The following is a 16,233-nucleotide window of genomic DNA, read 5'->3' as shown; positions in this document are numbered from 1 at the left end:
TTTTCTGTGGCTGCCAGAGGCCTCTGAGCAGAGCCTGGTTTGCCCCTGCCCTTCATCAAAGGCCCCTCCCAGCAGACCAGGAAAAGCAGGTGGGGCTCTGTTCTCCCTTGGCCTGGTGCTTCTGTTAACTCAGCCTAAGTCTGCACTCATTTTTGGCTCAGTAGATTTTACACTATGAAAGCCCAGGCTGGGGAACTAAGATCAGGTCCCCACCCCGGGCTTTTTCAGAAGGCACGTCCAAACTCCCTCTTCCAGCTCAGCATTTTCCCCTAGCATCTGGTTTCCCCATCAGAGCTGAGAGAGAGACCCTATGTCTCTCACCTTTTCTTTAGTACAAGGTCAGCAGTCTGTGGCTAGGACTCCCTGGGGTTCCACTCAGTAGAACCAAACAGGTATAGTGAAGGTGGCTTGGAACGGCCAGAGGTCAGCTCTGGGGCCCCTGCTGCTTGGCGCTGGGTGCTGGGTGCTTCCCAACCTGTGAGACTCTCCCTGAGCCTACAACACGGACGACAGCACATCGCAGGGGCAAATGAGGACAGGCACATTTTATCCTTGTTATTTCTTTTCAGCTGAGCGTCAACATCTTTGCCGTACAGATGGGCTTTGTGCTTTTCCATCACAGGACCCATTTGCATCTTTTATTCAGGGCTTTATTTTTACAACCAAGACATTTTCATAAAAAGAACAGAAAGTGACAGAGAAATTTACAAGCCATGGGAGGGCAAAAGTGAAAGCCAGGGAAATTCCTAATAGGAAATAAAGTGACTTCCCATTCTCAAAGTCACAAGTCGCCAGACCCAAAAGGACGTCCCCTGAGGCTGAAGTAACGGCAGGAGTCAGGTCCGCCTTTCACAGAAAGCTGGTTTCCAAGCTGGGGCTGGTCTCTGGGGCTCTCAATGAGGACAGTCAGCCCCAGCCTAGGAAGACCAAGGAGGAGCCATCCTGGGGCCATCCCATGAGAGACTCAGGACTTCATGTCACTGCCCTTTCGGGGCAAAGCAACTGGCGAGAACGGGGCTGGACGGCCAACACAAAGGTCCCAGCCCAGCCCGGGGGAGTTCGGGAGCTGGAAGTGGTGTCATGGCCGCATTTTCTACTCCATCCTCCAGTGTGCCCCCTCTCCGAGTTGCAGGAAGCTTTTGGGGGGCTCTGAAGCCTTCTCTCTGTGACTCCTGACGACCAGCTAACAAGTTGCTCCCATGCGTGAGGCCCACAGAGAGCACTTGCAATAGTTAAAAGCAGGCAACTTCAGCAGATCAGCGAAATTTCCACAGTGGAGTGAGGTGAACGTGGCCCTTCTCTCTCATTTTTCCAGATCTCGCTTCTTACTGACCAACGTATTTTTGTAGCAGGACCCCCAGAGCATATTTTTTGCTCATTTATAAAACCTGAAAACAACAGCAAGTTGAGACACCACTTATTTCCTGTGACAAAGACAAATGACAGGTGAGGATCCAGGGCTGTATTTCCAGTAAGGAGCCCGGGCCAGGAGTTTTCCGTTACTCTGTTTTTGGGTCCAACTTAGTCATTAAAAAAATTCTTAAGAAGCTCAAAAAAGAAAGCCCAAAGCCCTCTAGCTTTGAATAGTGTTACTTCCTGCAGGACCTTCTAAGAGAAGCCAGTCACAAATGTACATTAAGGGTCCAGAAGAAGATGGTTTGCTGATGGGAAGATTTTCCAACTCAGCTTCGGGCTGGGGAGCGTCTGCCCCAAATCAAAGTTTGAGTTCAGAAGAGCTGATCTGTGGGGCCCATGGACCCTTTCGCCCACACCTGGATCATGGTAGCAAAACTAGACGTGGTTTCCAAACTTTGTTTTAGCCACAAACCCTTTTGTTCAAGTGATTTCTCTTAGGCAAGCGTAACTACAGGTGGCCCATGCGGCAGTACTATGAGCAGAGGGTGAGGGAGATCGCGGCCCCCCGTGACCACCCCCAGCTCCTTCCCCACCTCGGCAGATCCTCAGCACCCCTGGGTTTGCCAGAGCATGAGAAGCCATAAAACTGGCATCAAATCACCAGGGAACAAGTTAAAATGAAGGGCTGAGCGGGGGCAATACCCTGATGGGGATTCATTCTCCATTAGACGTCACCATGGGGAAATTGCTGAACAGAATATTCTGCAGATCTAGGCTCAGACAAATACACTCAGGTTACCGTCTCTTAGGTAGGGGATATCTTCTAAGTCCAGCACATCAAATTGTGGGAAGGGTATACCATCAAAGCTATCATTGAAAATTGCCCATAAAAGACAGCAGGCATGTTTCAGTGACTATGTCTTAGTCAAGCAAATATATAGACAAGTAATAATGTATATAATAATGCAGAGAATATAATACAGAGTTTATATGGAGTTTAAATTTTAAGTAATTAGGAAGACATTTTTGTTCCTTGTAGAACTGACTTTCATCAGTGACATGAGTTTTGTGCTCTGAATTCATGGGACCAGGGCTGGGCGCAGGTAGTGATCCTGTTTTACAGGTGAGGAATCAGAGGCTCAGAGGGCTTAAGCCACTCACCCACAGTCCCACAGTTGGTGAGCGGCAGATAGGATTCGAACCCCCAAGCTCAAGCCAGAGCTCATGAGCACCAGGCCCTGTTGCCCTCTTCAATCTAGAGGCATGATGGGCTTTCTTTTTTTCCCCCGAACACCTCTAGATGGAAGGGACTGTCATTAATGAGACAGGTAGATGTGAAACAGTCTTTTGAGGAAGAAAATGTAATCCAAGAACACTGCCCATGGCTGGGCTGAGGCCTGGCAATCCCTTAGGCTGGGAGCAGCCTCTGGCCATTGGACTCTCGTGGTGTCAGCCTCTGGGGGCTCTGCCTGCACTCACACAGCTCAGGGACCTGAAAAACTAGTGCTTTTCAGCTCCCATGTCTGTGTGACTCAGCTTTTCAATCTGTCAACTCTGGGGACCCAGGCAAGGAAGCAGTGAACTGCCTTGGCCTCCAATCCAGTCCTGCTCTTTCCTAACCCAAATGCTCTGAGCTGGTTCAGCTGGTCTGTAACAGTAACACTCCTATGTCCTTACAGGACCAAGTCAAATGAAATGCTGGGTGGGCAAGGGTTTGGGGTATCCTCCTGCATTCTCTGCTTGCAAGAGTTGACTGTTATCATTGCTAAGAGCTAAGTCCGTGCTTGAAGTACCCAGTATGCTCATTTGTTTAGATGATCTCTCCTCCTGAACTCTACGGCTCCCTCTATTTTTATAGTCTAAGATTTTTTGCAGGTGGGGTCTGGCTTTGGCTCCTGCAGATAGAGGCTCTGGCAGCAGCAGGGGCCGATACCATACCCAGGGCCGCATCACCGGCACTATTCTGGGGCCCTAAGCACTTACTGTTTCAGGAGGCGAAGCCGGGCTCTCCTCCGCAGGCCTGGAAGAAGAAGAAAACAAGGACGTGGGTTGGTGTGGACCGTGGGGTGCTGACACCCAGCCACAGAGAGCGAGGAGGGAGATGAGGGGGGAAAACAGCACCTCAGACCTCTTTTCTGGCGCCAGGCTCACAGCAAACCCGTGATGACTCCTCTTAGTATCTCCATTGGGTATATGGGGAAACTGAGTCCCAGAGCATGCGTGGCACAGAGTTACTTGCCCAAAGTTGTGCAGCTAGTAGGCAGTAAAGCCAGAATTCGAACTCAGTGAATCTGCTCCGGTCTGTGTGCCCTTAAACATGCCAGTTTGTCCTTCGCAGCAGGTCGGGAATGGAGAGCTATGCAGACAGGTGGTCTCGAGCTAGAGAAATTACAACGTTTCCCACCGGGATGCGGGAAAGAAGTGTGGGCATGTCTATCTACAGGTCTATCTCATCTTTTATTACTTTTCAGTTATGAAACACATTTAATAACATACTTACTATATGAAATAAATATACCTATTTGCAGTTAAAGAGTTAACTTTTGATCTATCTGCAGCTGGGGTTCATAATTTAACAAGTTTTTATTAACAAGATCCTTGATGGGAACGGTTTGCAGACCATTGAACTTTAATGGGGACAAATGGATCCTTCCTCGAATGGCAATGTTATGTAAAAATGCTCACATGACACATTTCTTTGGGGAGAGGGTCTGTAATTGCTATCACAAGTTTAAAGGGGTCTATGACCTATAAAAGAGTCACCGATCAAGTCCTAGCCCCTGCGAGCCACCCTCCCCTATTTTGTAGAAGCCCAGAGAGGGTCAGTGAGTTGCTCGTGGTGACACAGCTGAGCAGAAAGGCCAGGGGTAGGGTCCGAGCCTCTTGGGCTGCCATGTGGGCTTCCCCTGCAGTTCCCCTCTTTTCTGCTAAAGCCTGGGAGCTGCCCCACCCGGGGCAGATGAGATCATCTCCAGAGTGGCCGAGAGACAGTCATCTTCAGTCTCCCTGCAGTCTCACAAAGGAGGAGGAGTTAGAGCTTCTGGGAACATAACCCAAACCCCAGGGCCATGTCTTCTGTGTACTGCTTCCATCCCGAGTGCTCATGGGAGTTCCCACTGACTGAGCTCATACCCCATGTTGGGACCTCTGGGCAGGACTTTACCAACAGCAACCCTGGGAGGTGGGTAATATTGTTACTCCTGAATGGGGTGGTTGAGGGTCAGAGAGGCCAGGACACCAGCCCAAGGCCCCTAGATCGGCAAATAGTGGGGTTGGCTTCAAGCCCCGGTCTGACTTCAGAGACGGCATGGTCTCTTATCCCTGCAGCATGGCGTCAGGACACAAATCACCTCCGCAGCTTCCATGGGTTGGGGATGGGTATGAACTTCTGCCATCTGTCCCGCTTCCCTAGAGAAGGATGGGCGCTCAGGGACACCTCCAACAGCAAAAGCAGCCACCACAGTGGTCCGAGAGGGCACAACTTACGGTGTAGGTGGATGGCCACTCCCAAGGACACCAGCAGAAGCAGGACTCCGGCCACCAGGAGGCCGAGGGTGATGGGGCCACAGGATGGGCCTGGAAGAGACACACTTACTGAACATCTGAGGCAAGCACATAAAAATACAAAGAGGGAAAAATCAACCGGAAATCCCACCTCCCAGGGAATGCCACTGTTTGCATATTTTTCTCGTCTTTCTTTCTGGGTACTTGAAACACACTGAGATGATTTTACACGGAAAATGTTATGTCCCACATCACCCTTTTAAAAATTAATTAAGCTCAGGAGCTACTTATGTTCAAAGGAGATAATTTTCATGCCTGGTAAAGAGATTTTTACTATTTATTTTTAAAGCTCTTATTTTAACTACACAAGAGACAGCTGAATATATTTTCATTGTAAAGGATTCGAGTATATGGTTAGAGAGCTCCTTGGCAAACCAGCCCCCTCACAGGAAAAAAAACACACACACACACATGCTATGGTTAATTTGGTACCTTTCTCTTTGTGTTTACACATGCATAATTTACACAGACAAATACAGGTTTTTTTAAAAGCACACAGTGGCTTATATTGTACAAATTGTTTGGCAAACCATTTTTTTCTTCACTTAAGTAGATTGGGGGCCCCCCGGGTGGGGCAGTCAGTTTAACGTCTGACTCTTGGTTTCGGATCAGGTCGGGGTCAGGACAATGAGTCCCTCAGCAGGCTCTACGCTCAGCGCAGAGCCTGCTGGAGACGCTTTCTCCCTCTTACTCTGCCCCCCCCCACCTCTCTCTAAAATAAATAAGGAAAATCTTTTTAAATAATACCTCAGCGCACACTTTTTTTAAAAAAGATTTATTTATTTGACAGAGAGAGAGACCACAAGTAGGCAGAGAGGCAGGCAAAGACAGAGAGAGAGGGAAGCAGGCTCCCTGCTGAGCAGAGAGCCCGATGTGGGACTCAATTCCAGGACCCTGAGATCATGACCTGAGCCAAAGGTAGCGGCTTAACCCACTGAGCCACCCAGGCGCCCCAGCACACACTTTTTCTAGCAGAGTAACCTTTGCAGTTTGGACGTATCATGGATTACTTGGCCCCTGGATGGGCATTTTGTTTTCTTCCTATGTTTTGCTTTTACAAATAACCACAGAGAAGCTCCTGGTACATTCTTTCTAAAGTAGGAGCCTGCCCGAGGCAGATACTGAAAACAGGAATGGCCAAACCATTGCCTATGTCCGCCTAAAGTTGCCAGACCCTGTGAAGTGCCTTCCAAAAAGCCAGCACCGATTTGCCCTCCTAAACACCAGCTGTGCACCTGGCCGACACTCGATATTATCAATGTGTTTGGTTTTCGCTAGTGTCGTGGATTTAACAAGATACGTCACTTCCAGTCCTTGACAATTTGTCAGCATCACCCTATTTTCATGTATTGGCCGCTTGTAGGATCTGGCCTGGCCTTTCTTGCCTTGCTCGGTTTTCACAGTTCCCTGAAGCCTAGAGGTCACCAGCTGTTCTTCTCAGTGTCATCTCAAGGGACAGCCCGAAGCCTTCTGGAGCAGGCCCTTCCCCAGGGCAGCCATGTGGTTTCATTCATGATGACAAGCTTTGAGCTCCAGCTGGGTGCCCCCCTCAAGATGAGTGCCTTACGTACAACACCTCATTCAATCATGCCAGGCAATCATGCCTGATGTTACAGATGAGGAAAGAGGTTCAGAGAGGCTGAGTCACCTGCCCAAGGGCACAGAGTACAGACAATGGCAGACAGGGACTCACACCTAAGTCTGGCTGACTTACCACTGGGGTACCCTGTCCCATAGCCCCCATCCCCAAAAACAACCCCCACCTACTTCTCTCTCAGCCCCCACTTGGCCACCTTCACACTCATCCTGGTTATTCTTAATAACCTACTAATGCTGGACTTGCATATTTGCCCTGGGACTTAACTGAGGGTCCATATAAGAAATGATGCAAGAACTTCAAAGACCTTTGTCCTCATCACTTACAGAAGTGTTGTTTTTTTTTTTTTTAAGATTTTATTTATTTGACAAAGAGAAAGAGAGAGATCACAAGTAGGCAGAGAGGCAGGCAGAGAGAGAGGGGGAAGCAGACTCCCCACTGAGCAGAGAGCCCAGTGCAGGGCTTGATTCCAGGACCCTGGGACCATGACCTGAGCCGAAGGCAGATGCTTAACCCACTGAGCCACCCAGGCGCTCCAACAGAAGTGTGAGTGAATTCCGTATTGCTCAGCAGTCCTTACAGAAGAATGAACAGAGCGGCTTTCCTCTAGAATTTAACCCTGGGTTGAAGGCTCTGGAACCCAGCACCTGGGGTAGTTTCTTCATGCAGCCATCGGGGCTGTCCCACGGGGTTTGTGCAAGTTATCTGGTTTTGTGCAAGTGTTCCCTCTGGTGCAGCTGGCTTCCCCGCTTCTCTAGAGTCACCCTCCGCTTCGCGGCCTTGCTGTGTTTGCCTTTGTGTGGTTTTCTGTTGTGAACTACCCGAAATCCTTTAGGCAAAGTTGTGGGGCATAGATGCTTTCTCCAATGAGGTCATTCTATCTCCACCTTTATGCTCCCCAAGACTGTGCCCTTCTGCGTCCGGGTTCTGACTTCCTTTATTACTGTGACCCCGTGGGGTAGCTTCCTGCGCTCATCGCCTGAATCCCACTAGATGCCTGTCCTCGGGCTCCTTCTGTTACTTGACGTATTTAAGACCGAGCAACCCAGGAGCGCCAGGCAGCGCTAGTGTGGTGGCTTCCCTGCCGTTTGTCCTATGGGTAGGAGCAGATGACATCTGTTTGTCATCAGTATCTTTTGAGGGGCAGAGGTAAGTATTTTTCCAGAAACACAGCTGGGCTGATGGTTCAAGGGAAGTGTGTGTGTGTGTGTGTGTGTGTGTGTGTGCGCGCGCACACACATGCTCCAGCTGCCATGTCTGGTGCTTACAGCACAGACACGCAAGCTTGTTCATTCATTAACAAATTAACAAACATATATTAGCACGTGCTGTGTGTTAGGTCCTCTGGTAAGCATCCGAACTGAGAAAGTTTGAAGTTCTGGTCCTTCGGGTTCGGTATTTTTGTTTGCTAACAGCTTCACTGAGATGGACTTCACATATAAAGTTCGCCTGCTCCAACTGTGTAATTTAATGGTTTTTGGTATATTCACAGAGTTGTGCAACCATCAGTCGCCACAATCTAGAACATTTTCATCTCAACCCCCCCAAAATCCTGGACCCTTTCACGATCACTCCCCATTCCTTTCCAACCCCCCAGTTTTAGGCAACCACTAACCTACTTTCTGTCTCTTTGAAATGTCATATTCTGGGATCCCATAATACAGGATCTTTTGCATCTGGCTTCTTTCACTGTGTAATATTTTCAAGGTTCATCCATCCTGCCGCTTGCATCAGTAATGCACTGTCTATTATGGCCAAATATTACTCCATTGTATGGATATTCAAAATTTAATTGGTCTATTCATCAGCTGGTGGACTTCTGAGTTTCGACTTTTTGACCATTATGAATAATGCTGCTAGTATATGGTGTGCAGGTTTTTGGGGGGACATAGGCTTTGCCCTGTGATGATTTGTAAGCGTGTCCCCTACTAGACAGTGAGCTGCTGGAGGGCAGCACTGTGGTCATACTCAACTACCCTTCTGAGCCCAGCTTGGCTGGAACCAGAGAAATGGGCCAGAGTCCATACATGGGAAGGGCTTATGGAAGGAAGGAAAGAAGGAGGGAAGGAAGGCAGGCATTCTGCTGTGCTTCTGATGGTCCAGGAAGATGGGAGAACTCACCTTTCTGGGTCACTGGGCTTGGGGGCTGGCACCTTTTCTTCGTGGTGGGCTTCTTGGTGGGCTGGGCAGTGGTGGGAAGGACATCAACTACAGAAAGTAAGCAAGACACATGTAAACAGTAGGTAGAGTACAGACAAAACTTAAAATCTCATGTCTTCCCTCCAGGTGCTAAAGCCCCTGTGACTGTTCCCTGGGCTGTCACAGGGCTCCGAGCTTACAGAGCAATAGAATTTTCTAGGTGTTTCCCCAACTCTCAGACCTATCCGAGAGCCTAGGTAGGAGGCTGCTTTGGTGTCCAGGAAAGAGAGGGGCTCTGCACCCACATGGTCCTGAACAGAGCCCCAGCAGCCCTGATTAACTGCTGTGTGACTTGGGGCAGCTCCTACCACGTTTCTGTGCCTCAGTTTCCCCATATGTTGAAATAAAGATGACTCTCAGTTCCTTCTCAGGAGTGTCATGAGAATTAAAGAGGACAGCAGGCCCAGTGAATTGTGCTCCCCCTGGCCACAGCAGGCTTCCCCTGGCTGAAGACCTTGAGGGGAAGCCAGAGTCCCCAAAACCTTGACAATACCAGCCCCTCGGCCAACCTGCCAATTCCTAAGTGGTTGGAGGAAGCTCATAGAATGGAAGTGGGTGCCCTTTCCCATATGTACAATACTGGGCAGGTTGCAGTGGGGATTATCTTTCCTTACTAAATGTCTTTACAAATCATCTACAATGGAGCTGGAAGGACCTCTAGTCTCAACCTTTAAGTTCATAAATGAACAGCAGCGATGTGAGGGGCTGGCCCTGAGGCCCCACAGTGCAAAGAGCCGACCTGGACCCCCGACCCCTCTGCTGACGCTTGGGTGGGCCACTCTTCTGTTTCATTCTAATCCAGGATCACACTCTGATGCATTGGGGCAGGGCAGGGGGACAAGCACACAGAGCCAAGGGAGGCACGGGAGGCTTTGGGCTGCCAGGAATGGTATGAGCACTAGATGCTGCTGAATCCATCCCTTGTCTCTGGGAGATGAGCAAAGACGTTTCACTGCAATGACTTTCTGCAAAATGGTAGGGGGGGAAGATGGTAACCCCATAAATTTAAATTCTAGCATCAAGGGGACAGGGAGGGGCCACGCGCAAAATGGTCATTTTAGGGCTGGCCAATCTTCCATATAATAAGTGGACAGTCTGGACCCTCGCCGGCCTGAGTGTCCCCCAGAAAGTGGAGATAACACGCTCTCCTCTGCTGGCTTCGTGAGGTTTCTGGGAAGAACCAGCTCACCAGAATGGACCCCTGTTAAGTCCCACCACGTGCTAGGGGCACAGCCAAGTGCTGCGGCTTTTGTTTATTGAAACCAACAACTTTGGGGACAGGCACTAGTACCCCCGTCTTACCCCGAGGAGGCCGAGGCTCAGAGAACTGAAATAGTGTGTCCAAGGTTCAGGAAGCCTTGAACAGCACTGCCAGGATCTGAACCAAGAGACCCCGACTCTGGGCTCTCATGCCGCTGCCCTGCCTCAGGTGCCAGCGCTTTCTGACAAAAGTTAGGCGCATCAGGTCAAGGCCCTCGGCCATGGGAATGCTGAGGAAAACTAAGCTAAGAGGGAAAAGGTGCTCCCAGGCTGTGCGGGAGCCTGGCCCTCTGCCCAGGGTGGGCCAGCAGTGTTTCCTCCGTTCCTCCCCACGGCCCTGGAAGGGTCCGTTCCCTTTACTTCGTAAACAAGGACGCACAGAGGTCTCTCGGTCAGCGGGAAGCCTCCAGGGGAGCTGACTCTATAGGGCCTCACATGTCTTGGCTGGATTCAGGGGCCTGGGTCTGATGAGGGGTTTGTGGGGAGTCTCGTTCCATTTTAATTTCTCTTGCCCAGAGCTGGGTCCCCTTGATGACTCCTGACTCCCCCTGTCCCCCCGTTCAAATCTCCCCACTTCTCTCCTCTTTGAAAAGGAGAGGACTTTTGAGCCCATGGTATGGTAAAGCGGCACCCCAAAGCCCTGTCTTTCTCCAGATACTTTCTTTACTACTCGAGTTTCCTCCCTCAGTATGTGCTGGCCTCCGGCAGGAGGGGCAGGGTGTGGCTCTGGACACCCTAATTCTGGCCAGATGACGCAGTTGCGGGCACATGCTTTGGGAAGGGTCTGCTATTCTCAGAGAGCTAGGCAGCATGAGGGGTTTGGAAATATCAAAGCCAGGTGAGTGGGTGGTGGTGTAGGTGGAGGGGAAGCTTCTAGAAACCAGTTTTGTTTATTTCATCATCTACCTTTCTTAGACCCCAAAATCTCATGAGTGGGAAAATGTGAGTAAATTTGTGGGAAAATTTGTAGAGACAAAAACAATAAACCAAACCAAAACCCCAAACCCCCCAAAACCCAATTTTCAGTATGGAATCTGTTGACACCCTGCTGAGGATGCCTGGGCTTCTCGCCCCGAGGGCTAACCCTCACCCCGACCTCCTGACTGAAGACCCAAAACTGGTGAGATGGGACAGCAGCTTCCCTCTGTTTCTGTCTTCCTAATTGTGCTGCTGTCCCAGCTGTCCCTGTGTCTTCCCATGCTCAGTGGTCCGATTCCTGGTGTGGGGGGGTCCCCTTGTCATTTTTCAGTCCCCAGCCTGAGAAGAACCCAGGTGAGAGGGAAGGAGGACAGTGGGAGGAGCGCAGGGGGTCAGCCAGCCAGTGGCTAACATGGGGAAGGGGCTAAAGCCAGGTGCAGGCCTTTGAGAATTTCTGCCACGATTCCCTGACATCTCCCAGAGCTTACTCCTCACTGTCCAAGAGTGCGACCACCTGCCCCTGTGCCACTGGCCAGTCTCACTCAAGGGTTGCGGTGTGTAAGAAACACATCGAACATTTAGTATGCAAAATATTTCAGTAATAATTTTTAAATGGATTACAAGTTAAAATGAGGTTCTTGTTGATCAATCGGTTAAAAATGTAGTATTTAAATTAATTCTGCTGGTTTCTTTTTACTTTTTTAACATGGCATTAGGAACTTTTAAATCACATCCGTGGCTTATCATCTATTTCTATGGGGTGCGCTGGACTTAACTCTCAGAACTGCAGCTTCTTGGGGTTGGATGGCGTTGGGGAGGCCAACGGCAGCCCCATGACACAGACGGGAAACCTGAGGTCCAGGGAGCAGAGGGACCAGTGCAAAGGCACACAGTAAAAATACAGCAGAATTTGCAGCTAGGCCTGGGGTCCATTCTCCTTCCTCCCTGTACCTCTGGGCGTAGGTTTGAGCCGCAGCCTCCCCACCCCATTCAGCATGTAAGAGCATCAGCCGGCCCTAGAAATGCTCTCACTGGGTATGTCCAGGCAACAAGGACCTTCTTTCCTGGTGTGCACTCTTGGTGGGAATTTCTGAGACCACTGTAAGGTTTGGGGACTCAGCCCAATCTAGGCAGAGCCTCATGTAGGCCTGGTGTGGCTGAAGGACAGCACTGCCTTGTTCCCCAGAAGAAACAGCAATGCTTCTAAGCATCCCATCTGCAATAGGGATCCGCTTCTTACCTCCCAGGGTAGAGGGCAGTGGGAAGTGAAATGACTCCGTAAAACCCCTGCTTCTGCTTGGCCCTGAGTAAGTGTACTCCTACCAGCTATGGGCTACTGCTCCTGGCTGACATCCTCTCTGGCAGAGTGGGGCTTGCCGAGAGCAGAGGCAGCTCCGTGCCTGGCACGCACCCAGCACCCAACACCCAGCAGGTGTTGCACGCCCATCAGTAGCATTGACCTAGATTCTTACCCACGCTCAGCTGAGTTCCCTTCCCGAAGTTCAGCTCAGGGTTCCCGATGGTCATGCAGAAGTAGATGCCACTGTCCGCAGGCTCCACTCTAGTTAGATTGAGAATGGACCGGCTTGCATCCGGAAACACAGTCAGCTTCTCTCGATTCACGTTTTGGCCATACACAATCCCTTTTAGGGAATCCCAGACGGCCAGGAACTCATGGTGACTGTCTGGGCTTGGAGCCTGGCGCTGTCTCAGCCAGTAGATGCGTGTGCTAGTTAGGGCTTCACAGGACATCACCACCGTCTTGTCGGTCTGAATCATTAAGGATGGTGGGGTCTGCTGCAGCACCGAGCTGCCATGGAGAACTAGGAGAAGCAGAAGGCACAGAGACCATTAGCATGTTTTCCCAGCCACCGCTGTGGGGCTCTGGAGTCACAGAGTCAGGCATTGAAGGAAAGCCATCCCCAGTTGCAGGAGCCAGGGGCTACGATAAATGCCGCTGGTGGCTCCTGGACTCAGGGCTCAAGCACCCTACAATCCAGGGGACCATCTGCAAGGCGGGTGTTTCTTATGGCCAGTTTGACCAAGGGGACAGGGAGAGAGCTGCCATGTATTGCTTGCATGCTTGTATGTCTGACTTTTTGAGTGAATGATCTTAATCCAATCTGAAACTTATTTGGGGATTTTTTTTCTAAAAGATTTTATTTATTTATTTGACAGACAGATCACAAGTAGGCAGAGAGGCAGGCAGGGAGAGAGAAGGGAGGAAGCAGGCTCCCTGCTGAGCAGAGAGCCCGATGTGGGGCTCGATCCCAGGACCCTGGGATCATGACCTGAGCCGAAGGCAGAGGCTTTAACCCACTGAGCCACCCAGGCGCCCCTTATTTGGGGATTTTTTCCCCCATGACACAGATGAGGAAACTGAGGCATGGAGTTACTCGTTTAAAGTCCCACCAACAATTAGTAAGTGACCTGGGATTCAAACTCAAAGATTCCAGGTCTGAAGTCAAAGCCAGCTGTCTTTCACCTTGTCCTGCTGCCACTCTCTGGACAGACCTTCACAGGGTCCAAGCAGGTGGAGAAGTCTCAGGCAGCCCAGAGGATCCCCAAATCAGAGGCAGAGCCTGGGGACTGGTATGGCCAATCTAAAAGAGGGCCAGCCACCCTTTCTGTAAGACATGCTCAAGCAAGAGGAACTCAATATTGCCACAGGTGCCACTCAATTCTCAGCCTAGCATGTGCTAGGTCACTGGATCCCCATTCCCAAAGGGAAGGATAGACACCCCTGAACAGTCCTGGGATTTCATTTTAGTCTCAAGATGGGAAGCATCGACGAAAAGGGGCTTGTTCATGGAGAACTGGACCAGAACTCCAAGACCGGGTCTTGAAACCAGCTCTGCCCCCTGCCAACAGAGGGATTGCAAGAATTCAAGGAGTCTGCCTCTGCCCTTTAAGATCAGGGCAGCTGGGGGCCACTGTCCTTCTTGCCTGCGAGGGTCAGGACGTCCAAGAAAACGCACTGCAAACTGTAAAGTGCTGTCCATTGGTATATCATTGTCTCCGTGTCCCACACCAAATTGTTACAGGCAGCAAAAGACATTTTAGGAAAGATTTGAATGGATCATTCACAGCCAAGTCCTACACACTGAATCTGACCTAGTGGACCTTCCATTTTAGCTGTGGGGGAAAGGGAGATCCTACAGACTGGGGCAGAGACCCAGGAACTGCAAGGCACGGAGGGTACAAGAGTCTAGAGGGAGTGTGTGTGTGTGTGTGTGTGTACCCAAGGGGAGCTGGCCTACCGAGGCAGCGGCCTAGAGTCACAATCCTGCCAATGCTTGTGTCTCAGGCTGATTCACGGCCCCATAGCAGGCCACAAACGTTAGCTTTTTGACTCCACTCACAGGCCACGCCAAGCTTCTGCGTGCATCAAGAATGACAAGGTACCTGGTGCCTACGTGTCTGTTGGCCCTTCTCTTTTCTCCCTAAACACCATCTTGCCTTTTCAGCAGAGTAGAGCTTCTTTACTGCTTTGGGGGTCACTGATATCTTGGGGGCGATAATAAGAGATGATGCTGCCCATCTTTACTGAACTGTGCCCAGCGTGGTACATGCATTATGTCACTTAATCCTCAACAGGTCCTGTTTTACACCCACTTTACACATGAGGAAAGAGAGGATCAGGCAAGTTAAGGACATGCTCAAGGTCACACAGCCCATATGTGGTGGATCCAGATTCAAACCCAGGTCTGGGGCCCCACAACCTGAGCTTTGAGCCACTCCCTGAATTGAGGAGACCTGGGATCCTGAGTGGCTAGCCTGTCCCCCTCTGCACACAGTGGGTCTGCAAATACGCAGACTCCTGAAATTCTTGCAAGAAAGCCTAGAAGGGACTCCCTTTTTTTTTTTTTTAAAGATTTATTTATTTATTTATTTGTCAGAGAGAGAGAGGGAGAGAGAGCAAGTGAGCACAGGCAGACAGAGTAGCAGGCAGAGGCAGAGAGAGAAGCAGGCTCCCTGCCAAGCAAGAAGCCCGATGTGGGACTCGATCCCAGGACGCTGGGATCATGACTTGAGCCGAAGCCACCCGCTTAACCAACTGAACCACCCAGGCGTCCCTAGAAGTGACTCCTTAAGGGGTCAAGGGGCCCCAAAAGGACCTGGGGCTTTGTGTGTATGTTCCCCTTCTTGTGTCCTGACACGCAGGCTTGCTAGGTGACACACCCTGGTCTCTCTTTTCTGTCCCTGGAGGCTGAATACCTGGCCGTGGCCAAGCCCCATATCTGTGCCAGATTCGGAGCCAGGCCTCGCTACCCGTGTGCTCTCATGGGATTCATCTGACCTCTCCCAGTGATTCCAGACTCAGAGGGACCTGCTAGTTCTAAAAGATCAGTAATAACCACTAGGTTTGAATGGCCTGGACTTGCTTCTACTGGAGATGTGGTTGAGCTCACCGGGTCAGAGCAGGGGCCTGGCAGACCTTGTCACGGTTGGCAGGATAACCAGCTTTGGGCTTTTTGGGGAAGACAGCAATCCATCGCAGGTTAGTGGGCAGTTTGGGGCTTCTTCCAAGTGTCAGTCTTGTTGGGTTTATGAGAGGGACAGTGGGGACTCCCTTGCTACATGCAGACCGCAGTGTTCCAACTCCAGTACCGCTGGTTCTGGGAACCCCGCCACACAGCACATACAAGCAAGAGAGTGCTGGGGAGACAGGGGACCCCTTAAGGAGTCCTCTGTCACACCTGTCCCAGAAGGGGCCATAGCCAGGTGTTCGGCAGATTGTGCAAGTACTTCCCCGGAAGTACCAAAAATGTGTCGACAGAACCCTGGGCCAAGTACAGGACATCAAAACCAGAACTGAGCCTCTGGAGCCCTTCTGGGGGCACATTCCAGTGGGAATCCTAGACAAGGGTGGATTTTTTCCCCTGCTCTCTGTACCTCCTTCCCCTTTCTCTTTTTTTCTTTCTTAAATCCTTACCCATCCCCCTGCCTCCCTCCCTCCTCTCTTCTCTCCCCTGCAGGCTTTTGGGGGGACTAGCCTCAATCCTGGGGCTCCAGGGATCGCTGGAGTAAAGACCCCGGGGAGGGGGGAGGGAGGGATGAATTTCTTCTCTATCCTCAGGGTCTGCGCCTGCGGCACCTCCTCCCAGGGACCCCCACTGCCCTGGCCTCTGGGCTCTGCATCCCGCCTCCACAGCCCTTTCTAAACTCTAGGGCTCAGGCTCTTCCTGGGGCCAGCGCAGACCACCCGCTCCAACACCGCGCGCCCCCGCGAGTCTCCCGGTCTTACCTGCGAGCTGCGCAGCCAGGAGGAGCCAGAGCCCCGGCTGCATCTTGGCACGCCCCGGGGACACCTGGTCCCAGCGGCACGCTGCTGAGAC

General features: G+C 51.0%; 1 protein-coding gene across 1 annotated transcript; it reads right to left on the bottom strand.

Annotated features, from left to right (window-relative positions):
• Positions 1–636: 636 nt before the first annotated feature.
• Positions 637–16,233, bottom strand: CD8B (CD8b molecule). The gene is made up of 6 exons (XM_045979133.1): positions 16,143–16,233; positions 12,367–12,717; positions 8,639–8,725; positions 4,843–4,932; positions 3,340–3,376; positions 637–1,388 (listed from the first exon to the last, which is right to left on the bottom strand). Exons 1-6 carry the CDS (start codon positions 16,183–16,185, stop codon positions 1,376–1,378), a joined length of 621 nt encoding a protein of 206 aa, XP_045835089.1. The 5' UTR covers positions 16,186–16,233; the 3' UTR covers positions 637–1,375.

The sequence above is a fragment of the Meles meles genome, chromosome 15, assembly GCF_922984935.1.
Source record: "Meles meles chromosome 15, mMelMel3.1 paternal haplotype, whole genome shotgun sequence".
Taxonomy (NCBI): Eukaryota; Metazoa; Chordata; class Mammalia; order Carnivora; family Mustelidae; genus Meles; species Meles meles.
Note: the sequence above shows the minus strand (reverse complement) of the source record. Positions and strands in the feature narration are given on the sequence as shown.

Coding starts and splice junctions, on each gene's coding strand:
- CD8B (XM_045979133.1), bottom strand. CDS start 16,185: ATGCAGCCGGGGCTCTGGCTCCTCCTGGCTGCGCAGCTCGCAG. Junction 12,718..16,142: donor CCTGGCTGCGCAGCTCGCAG/GTAAGACCGGGA, acceptor TGCTTCTCCTAG/TTCTCCATGGCAGCTCGGTG. Junction 4,933..8,638: donor AAGCCCAGTGACCCAGAAAG/GTGAGTTCTCCC, acceptor TGTCTCTTCCAG/GCCCATCCTGTGGCCCCATC.